Here is a 9,123-nt window from a genome sequence, read left to right as displayed (position 1 = left end):
CTCATTAATATTATCTTTTCAGGGGACATGGGAGTACCACCACACCTGCAACTCAGTCACCAGCTTAAAATCCACACCTCTCCCCAGGCGATCTACATAATAACAAAAGAGAGGGAACAATATATCCCGAGGCCTTTGTTAGGAAGCTATAGCTTGTCTGGCAGGACAGCACTGCCCTGGAAGCCAAGCGTGGCCAAAGAACCTGGCTACAAATCTCTTGTATAAAATACAGGCCTACAAATAACAACACATATCAGCCATCTAGCCCAATGTCTGGCTTAGAATAATATCTTTTTTTCTTTCATGTCATGTAGCATATTAATTCAATGTAGCTCCAAACCTCATCTTGTATGAGAAGAATTTCCACTTTTTAAGGTTGCTATAAATCTCTACTATATCCACTGTTGTGATTTGCTGGCCTCGAACTCCAGCTGGTCACACTGCATTCACAGTCCAGAAGTAGAAAGAGATGAATGAGGGGACCTAGGTCCCATCTTTCTTTTATTAAGTTTGAGGTGCCAATCCACATGATGACGTTGCTTGTGGTCATTGTAGGTCTTCGCTCCACAGTCAAACCTTGTGTCTCTTAGGTGATTTCCAACCTAGTCAAGTTGACAGTGAGGTTTAAAGCACCACACTGCATATTGTTTCATTGGCTTTTAAGGGCTTTCATCTGATCTACGGCTATTCACCCTGAATCTCACACTGGCTTTTATTTGATCTCAGATGCTAAGCCGGTTTAGTACCTGAATGGGAGAAACATGGGATTACTAGGAGCTTTAGGAGGGGTCATCTTACACTTTGCTAAGAGAGACTCTGAATGAATGGAGATGGGGGAGAAAAGTAGTAACTGGCCTTGACTAAGACCCACCGGTGACCTAAACCAGACAAATCCCTTTGATGAATGAGGATGAGTACAATGAGGTCTCCAGGCACAGTCTGTCAAGAAGACAACTACCAGTGAACATTTTCTGCTGGAGCAGAAAGCATGACTCTTAGACTGGGATAGAAGCCAACAAAAGCGAAGGCTTTTCAACGATATTTAGAGACAATTAGGAAGCATTGGCCAACATGGAAAAGTTTTGAGTCACCTTTAAACTTGAGCTGAGAGATGGACTCTGGCTCTAAAATGAGTCTTCTGCTGTCTTTTGAATGCCCACCAATGTTGACACTTTCCTTTGTATCGGGTCTAAGTTGCTTAACACCGATGATCTTTTATATTAGATGCCATTCCCAGATATGCATCTTACATCAACTCAGTATCCCTGTGCTCCTGAGACAGTTCTAATGTGGTTGAAAACTAGTGAAGACAATTGCTATTCTGGTCAAGATGCTACAGTTCTCCTGCATCATCATTGGGGGTAAAAGACCAAGAAACCCACCCTGCTGAAACCAGAGCAAGTGAAAGAAACACACCCTGGTTCTGAGACCCGAGCCAGTGAAAGAAATGCTTTATCCCTGAACCAAGACCCAAAGAAATGCATCCTGACTCTGTGTCCCTAGAATCGGAGTCAATGAAAGAAATATGCCCTAGTCCCAAAAACTAGAGCCAAAAAACTTCAAAAGGCCAGTGAAAGAAACACAGTTTGGCTTTGAAAATCAGCCATCTCTGCCCTGACCAATTAAACTAGCCAATCCCGCTTCTCCTTGGGAGAACTCTGCCCCTAAGAAGCCTTATATAAACCCCGTGCCTGTTCAGTTTGTGGCTGTTCTTCTTCCACGCTGGCAGAGACAGCCATTCTCCTGGATTCTTCCCTCCCAATAAATCTCTTGAACTAGGAGGTTTGGATGAAGACCTTCTTTCGCAGGAGAAAGAGACCGAGCAGAGCAGGATAGGAGAAAGAGACCGAGCAGAGCAGGGCAGGAGAAAGAGACCGAGCAGAGCTGGGCTGTTACGCTTTCACTGGGGAAGCCTTCCCCTAGCAGAGCAGAATTGCTACACTCTGGAGTGCCAGAGCTGAGTTGTAACAACTTGGCTTGGGGAAGCCCTCTTCTGCCAGAGCAGCGTTGTCACACTGGGGTAACCTTCCCTAGAGCAGTGCTGTAAACTGCTATCCTTACTGTGGTCTGTGCTATTCCCTGGCTCCCGACTGTCAGAGCCCTCTTCCACCCGAGCTGTAACCCTCAATATACCCGGGCTCGGAACTGCCAGGATCCCTTTCCTTCTGAGCTGTGCCACCTCCAATCACCACGTTTATTTCACAGGCGACTCTTCTAGGGAGGGAGGGCTGTTGCCATAACTTTTTACTTATTGGTCTATCTTTTTTGTTGTTATTTTGAGATACGTGGAGCCCAGGCTGCCACACAGACCAGGCTGGCCTTGAACTCAGAGATTCTGCTTTTGCTTACTGAGTGCTGGGATTAAAGGTGGACACCACCATTGCCTGGCTCTTATTTCTCTTAAGACTGGACTAAGTAATAATTTTCAGTACACTGGGACCACTTGATTTTAATTGACAAGATATGTTTAATCAGCTGTCTCTAGTTGGTAATTATCAGATTTACATTTCCTTCCCTGCCCTTTCTGCCAACCTTCAGATTTGTCTTCTCAGCATTTTCAATCTCTTAAATGCCATTGGCCTCTTAATCTTCCCTCCAAACCTGTTTATTAAAATTGACCTCAACTTTGACCCTTTCGTTTCTTTGATCTCTAAAAACTGGTATGATCCTTCAATTTATGAGACTTTTTGTTTTAAATATAGAAAATGCATTCAGAATCTAACCATGCCTTACCAATATTACCACCACCAAGCCCGTATCATCTCTTTTTTTATTTTTGCTTTTTGTTTTTGTTTTTTGAGACAGGGTTTCTCTGGTATCCCTGGCTGTCTTGGAATTTGCTTTATAGAGCAGGCTGACCTCGAACTCACAGAGATCTGCCTGCCTCTGCCTCCTGGGTGCTGGGATCAAAGGTATGCACCACCACCAACTGGCTACCCTATCATTTCTTGCTTGAATAAATGTATTCTTGATGATTTCTGTGTATAGTCTTGCCTTACGTGGAATGCATTCTTGGAAGAGCAGTCAAAGTGATTTCTCTCAAATGTAAATGAGATCACGTCACTTTTCCTTTCTAACTGTGTCATGGGCCCCGTTTTGTGTATAATGCCTCAATTTGGGGGGAAGCTCTAAAGTTTAGAAACTTGGGGTTGCTAAGGTCCTAGATATAAATTGATATTAGTGCCCCCCCCTGTTCTGGTGCTGTCCAATACATTGTAGTCTGAATGCGAAAATAAATTAGTGTTACCATGGCAAGTAAGATAGAATCACAAACTTCAAACACTCATAAGTACAACTTCCCGGGAACACACAGTGTGTTCTTACAAATTAGGACTCGGATGAAAAAAATTGTCAAGTTGGTTAAGTGGAGATTGGAGGAGTGGTTTGCTATGCAGCTGAGTATGGAAAGAAACGCAAGAGTGAGCAGAAAGCACATCCTTTTTCTAAAGAACTTATGAACTTACTGTATGTGATCAATGCACAGCCAAAAAACATACACTAAGTATGTATCATTCCTGGTCATGTAAACTCTAAATTGCTTTCTTTTTTTTTTTGTATCTCTAATATCCCTATTTTGTTCCTGTCAGAAGCATTATTCAATCAATTTTAATATGAAGTGTCAAAGGAAATACCCTCTTTTCTTTAAAGTTTCCAGTGTGGGGAAGCAGAAGAGGGTTTCGCTCTGGTTGTGTGGCAACCTTACTGCAGCTGACTCAGTTGGAAGTACATAAGAAGTTGAGCAGTAAGGGAAACCTGGGTTTCAAAGTCTATGTACTTTGTTCTAGCAGATTGAAGACCCACCCGAAGGTAGGAACCTATGCAAAGGGAGCTTCGGGAAGGAACCTCCTGATTATCTAGTTTCCATTGAGGTCTCAGCAGACAGCTGGTCAAAAGCAGGGAGATTTGTAGTGGGCGGGTCTCCTATGAGCTGATATTCCAAGGAGCACTGTGAACTCCGAGTGTGCAAGCACAGCAAAATTATTAGCAATAAAACTAACCTGGAGTCATTTCATGTAGAGCCCTGGAGTCCGTGGTATGAACTAGTCAGTTAATAATATTCATCAAAGAAAAAAAACCAACAAAATAATCCAACCCAAAGCAATATCCAAGAGAAATTAGAATCAGTATGGAGTCTGTCCTAGAATTCTTTCCATTTTAAATAGGTGTAAAGCGTAAAACTGCTACAGTCCAAACATCACATTTCCAGTTTGCTTGTGCAGGCCTGCTTAGTCTCGGAACATGCCAGACTGATGAGGACTTACTCGGTACATGAAGTCAGTAGGTAACCGAAGCTATAACGTAACAGAGAGAAGGTATCTGTCTCCTAACAGCCCGGAATCAAAATGCTGGCAGTTGTGGGACTGTAGATTAGTCGTGAGATCCATTAGGAAGCTGTTTCCTTAGTTACAACCAGGGTCTCACAATGTTATGGTGAAGAATTTATGTGCAGAGCCTGGTGAGAAGCAAGTGTAACCACAAAGACAGTGTCTGGAGAGGTCAGGAGGGAGCCGCTTGTGTTTCCGATTTTCCTTTCTCTCCAGCCCTCCTTCAGGGGAAGCTTTGTACCAGGGCCCAACCATTAGGCAGTAAGAGCACCTGCCTCAGTTTTCATGGCTAGGCTTAATCAGACGTTCTTTCTCTGATTTGTTTTCTTTCACAAATGAACCTGCTTCTTCCACAAATGGGCTCTCCTGTTAACCCAGGCCAGTAAACATCAACAAATCAGGATCCAAACGGACCCTGGAGTCAAGCTCGCAGCCAACCACGGAGGCAAGGAATGTCCCTGAAAGATTGACAGTTTGCTTAAGTCTTTCGGTCCAGAAGGTGACTTATTATTATCACACTGCTCCTTCCACTGTGAGCAGCTTTTATTACTACTCATGTAGAAATTCGTGAAATGCAACGTCTCCATGAGACTGCACTAGCTTTACAGTAAGGAAATTATGTACAGGGTACTAGTATATTGAAGGCCTAAAATCTTGCAGCTCCACCTCCTCAGAGTGTTCGCTAGGTAGCAGCCAGAGAGCGTCTTAACCCCTGTCGTATGACTTCTCCACTTGAAGGCTTCCATTGTCTTGCTGCACGCCTCAGGGGGAATAAAAAAAACCACAGATGGAATTTTCTTTCGGGCCCTCCTGGTGTAAGACTAAGGTTTTCTCCCGAGTTTCACACGGAGTCACAGGCCTCTGGTGTTCTCGAGATCTGCCTACAGGCTTTGTGCACGACTGCTCCCTCCATCCGGAAGAGGCTTCTCTCAGGGGGCTTTCACACATCCCTCACAGTCTCTTACATCTCTGCCCGCATGGCGCCTTTTCAGAGACACCTTTTTTTTTTTTTTGACAAAAGGGGTGTCTTCCTACTTCATCATCCTCTTTCCTTCCTTTCTCCGACTCCTGATTAAGGTAAGTTGTAGTATTTATCACCAATGACACAGTTTTCCCCTATACCCTAACGTCATATAATACGACACCTATGGGAATCTTTACTGCCTTGTGTGCTAGTACATGTATATAATATCTAGACTGCTACAGCACTCATAGCAGGTAGTCAGCAAATGCCAGCTGAATCAAGATTCCTGTTGGCTATGGCATCAGCCTTGTGCCTAATACTGTACTGTGTGGTTGTTTCCGAAACATTTGGTTCGAGGCATAGCGCTTAACCTTTTGCTCAATTTGTTACCAAAATGAGAGCTATATTATGTCTCAGGCAGGTGGATCTCTGTGAGTTCGAGACCAGCCTGGTCTACAGAGCTAGTTCCAGGACAGGCTCCAAAGCCACAGAGAAACCCTGTCACGAACCGCCCCCCCCCCAAATGAAATTTTTCTTATAGGAAAAAAGGATTGTATTCTTTCATTGGAGGGGAAATAAGGGGGACAGCATCTGACTTCTTAGAAAATTCCTTATGGACCTGATAGACATTTTCCAAGTGCTTATTGGTCACATAATAAAACCCTTACTTCCTACTGCACCTGCTGGCTTTGGGGGGGCCTGGGCAGTTTGGATGCTCAAGTTACTAAACCTGGATGGAGGTGGGCGGTCCTTGGACTTCCTACAGGTCAGGGAACCCTGATGGCTCTTCAAGCTGATGAGGGAGAGGGACTTGATCGGGGGAGGGGGAGGGAAATGGGAGGCGGTGGCGGGGAGGAGGCAGAAATCCTCAATAAATAAATAAATTAAAAAAAATAAAAAATAAAACCCTTACTTTACACCTTTGTCAAACATCAAAGCCAAATTCTTCTCTCTACCTTTAATCAAACACACCCCCAACTTGAAGGGTTTTCAAAGTCAGAATAGCTTCCTTGTGTGGCTGGTCATCTCCTCTCCCTTCTAGCTCTCTTTCCTTAAAGGTGATATCTTCCTTGAGGCATCGTCATCTTCTCAATGAAGAGTGAACGGAAACCCAGCAGGCCAGTGAGTACTTGCTGCTGGCCTCCAGAAGCTAGGTTCTGTGAAGCACCACTACACACAACTCTGCCACTTCCCTCGCTGCACAGTTTCTCGGCCTCCACCATTTTCCTGCCTCTTCGTCTTCTTGTCCATCTACCTTTAGCTTGGACTTTGTATCTTGCTTTTTTTCACATTTTAATTTGATCCCGTCAATCTTCTCTTCTGTCTCAGTAAACTGAATTTGGACTACATTTTCTCTCCTAACTCCAAGTATTTCACTCATGAGGTTATGGGACTGGAGGTTTCTCTCAGTCTTTTCTCATTCAGTGTTCTTGTTCAGAGACTCACATGCTGTCTGTCTTACTCGTTAAGCCTGTGAGAAGCAAAAAGCTTTCCGATTCCTTGGGTATGGAAGAGCGTTACTGCTCTGTCTGCACCGATTTTTCTCTCATGTCATTTGCTTTGAATGTTTTTGGTGTTGTTTAAAAGTGCCACCTGCTTTATCTTGATCCCCACATGATATAGTGGAACCAAATCCATCATCTTCACTAAGTCCTTCTCCCTTAGCTATGGATGGCTCGATTCCTGCTCAGACTGTAGCATACAACTTAGTTTAGAGACTGTACTCCAGAGCCAGACAGGCTGGATTTCATGGCCCAGTTCCACCTCTTATTAACCTAGTGAGGTTTAGCTACTTAAGCTTAATTTCACAGTCTATAAAATGGCGAAGGAAATATTTACCCTTGCTATGTTGTGATGCTTAAATAAAATGTTGTAACATAAAGCACTTTGAATAATTACTGCTCCCCCCCCCAATTCTACAATTGTCTGTCCAAGTTTGGGATAAAGTGAAGTAGTGGAATTATTTTTCAGGCTTGCTTATTACCATTTTGTGTAAACCTGGAAGACTTGTTTTTCTGGGTGGAGAAATGTTTTCTCTGCGTGAAGCTTTCATAATCACAACCAAGCAGGCCTATGCGCCCTGCCACTTAAAGTGGCTCCTCTCTTTTATCTGTGCCATGCTGACACCCTGGGAATGAGGACACGGAGCCAGCTGCTGAACTTCAACAGGAAAGCCAGCAAATTCCCTTTGGTGTTCACATTGCCATGATCCCTTGCCTAGGGAAGGCCGGGACCTGACGTGGATGCGCTTTGGATTTCATAATGTGGAGGCATTATTACTTCCTGGTGATCTCAGCTAAACTTTAAGCAGGTAAGCCAAAGGGAAAGAGGCACATGATGAAGTCAGCTAGAGAACTAGAATTTAACATGTCTCCCAAGAAATGGAGAACAACAGCTTGAAGCTTTGCCAAAGCTGCATTGGGGAGGATTAAACCTACAGAGCAGAGAAGAGTCTTACAGGTTCTTAAATGGGAAGAGAAATAAGTTTTGTGTGTGTGTGTGTTTTTTTTAAAAAAAAAAACACCAAAGCTCATAAAGACAAAGGCAAAGTTGCCTACTGGGAAGGAAACTGTTAAACAAGGAAGTGAATTTTTGTGAGAATTCTCTTGAAATTGAAATCAAGAATGGGCTTGGGCAGTGGTGGCATATGTCTTTAATCCTAGCATTCGGGAGGCAGAGGCAGGAGGATCTCTGTGAGTTTGAGGCCAGCCTAGGCTAAAGAACAAAGTCCAGGACAGCCAGGGCTTTACAAAGAAGCCCTGTTTTAAAAAACAACTAATCAAAAAAAAAACAACAAAAAGAAAATATGTATAACTTATCGATAGAATGGTCGGAAACAGTTATAAGTTCCAATGTGTCGCCATACTTTCTAATGCTAGCCTCTTTTTTGTTACTGAAAAATCATAGTAATCCACAGTGTAACTTTAACAGCTTTTAAGGAACATATTAACCAAATGTCCGAGTTTTGATTTGGCCATAAAATACTAGCAGAGCTAAGGTTTTCTAGGATTAATGAATAACATGTCTTTATTTAGTTTATTTAAAAAAATCATTCTAAAAAATCTGTTTACATATCTGTCCTCTCCAGGATTAACTTCATATTGGTTCAGCAGCTTGTTTACTGTTCTCTTCTGTTTCTTCTTCTGCTTTTTTTTTTTTGTCTTCCCTTCTCAGTGCCCAACCCAAGTTCAAAGGCTGATGAGAGAGAAAAACTCATGAAGAGATTTTACTCTAGGGAAAGTTGCTCAGTGGATGGGAGCTTGGTGCACAGGGAAAGATGTCACGCTCCTCCTGGCTCCTTCTCAGCCTTGTTGCTGTAACTACCGTCCAGTCTATCATCGAGGAAGATGCCAAGGCATTTTTAGACAAGTTTAACCAGGAAGCTGAAGACCTGTCTTATCAAAGTGCACTTGCTTCTTGGAATTATAACACCAATATTACTGAGGAGAATGCCCAAAAGATGGTGAGTTTTTGAGACTACCTGGGGGTATTGATTGCTTATAGAAGATTACAGTTACTGCCTATAAAAGTGGAGAGGGAAATCATAGAAGTCTCTAAAGTGTGAGGTTGAATAATTGCCTCTGTAGCTCTGATCCTAGGATTCCAGATGACTAAATTCAATTGACCTTAGAGTTCATCTGGAAAATTATTATGAATGAATTCTCTGCCCAGATTCCAGAGACTGTTCCAGAGACGAGTGGAAATTTTTGATAAAGTTACCATCACTATTCTCATTATACTGGCCATGCAGAGCATTCACGGAAATGTTGGAAGTTATTGAGTCAATAACTTTCTTTAGCTTATAATGCCAAAAGGACTCTATGAGGATTACAA

At 43.0% G+C, this 9,123-nt stretch overlaps 1 protein-coding gene across 1 annotated transcript in view; it reads left to right on the top strand.

The window, feature by feature from the left end:
• The first annotated feature begins 8,566 nt into the window (after window positions 1–8,566).
• Ace2 (angiotensin I converting enzyme 2) overlaps window positions 8,567–9,123 on the top strand; it is a 50,243-nt gene continuing 49,686 nt past the window's right edge. The window contains exon 1 of the mRNA XM_005358761.3: window positions 8,567–8,752. Within this exon, the coding sequence (XP_005358818.1) occupies window positions 8,567–8,752 (186 nt within the window). The remainder of the gene's footprint in view (window positions 8,753–9,123) is intronic.

Source organism: Microtus ochrogaster, chromosome X (assembly GCF_000317375.1).
Source record: "Microtus ochrogaster isolate Prairie Vole_2 chromosome X, MicOch1.0, whole genome shotgun sequence".
NCBI classification, from domain to species: domain Eukaryota; kingdom Metazoa; phylum Chordata; class Mammalia; order Rodentia; family Cricetidae; genus Microtus; species Microtus ochrogaster.
This window is presented reverse-complemented; position numbering and strand designations above follow the sequence as displayed.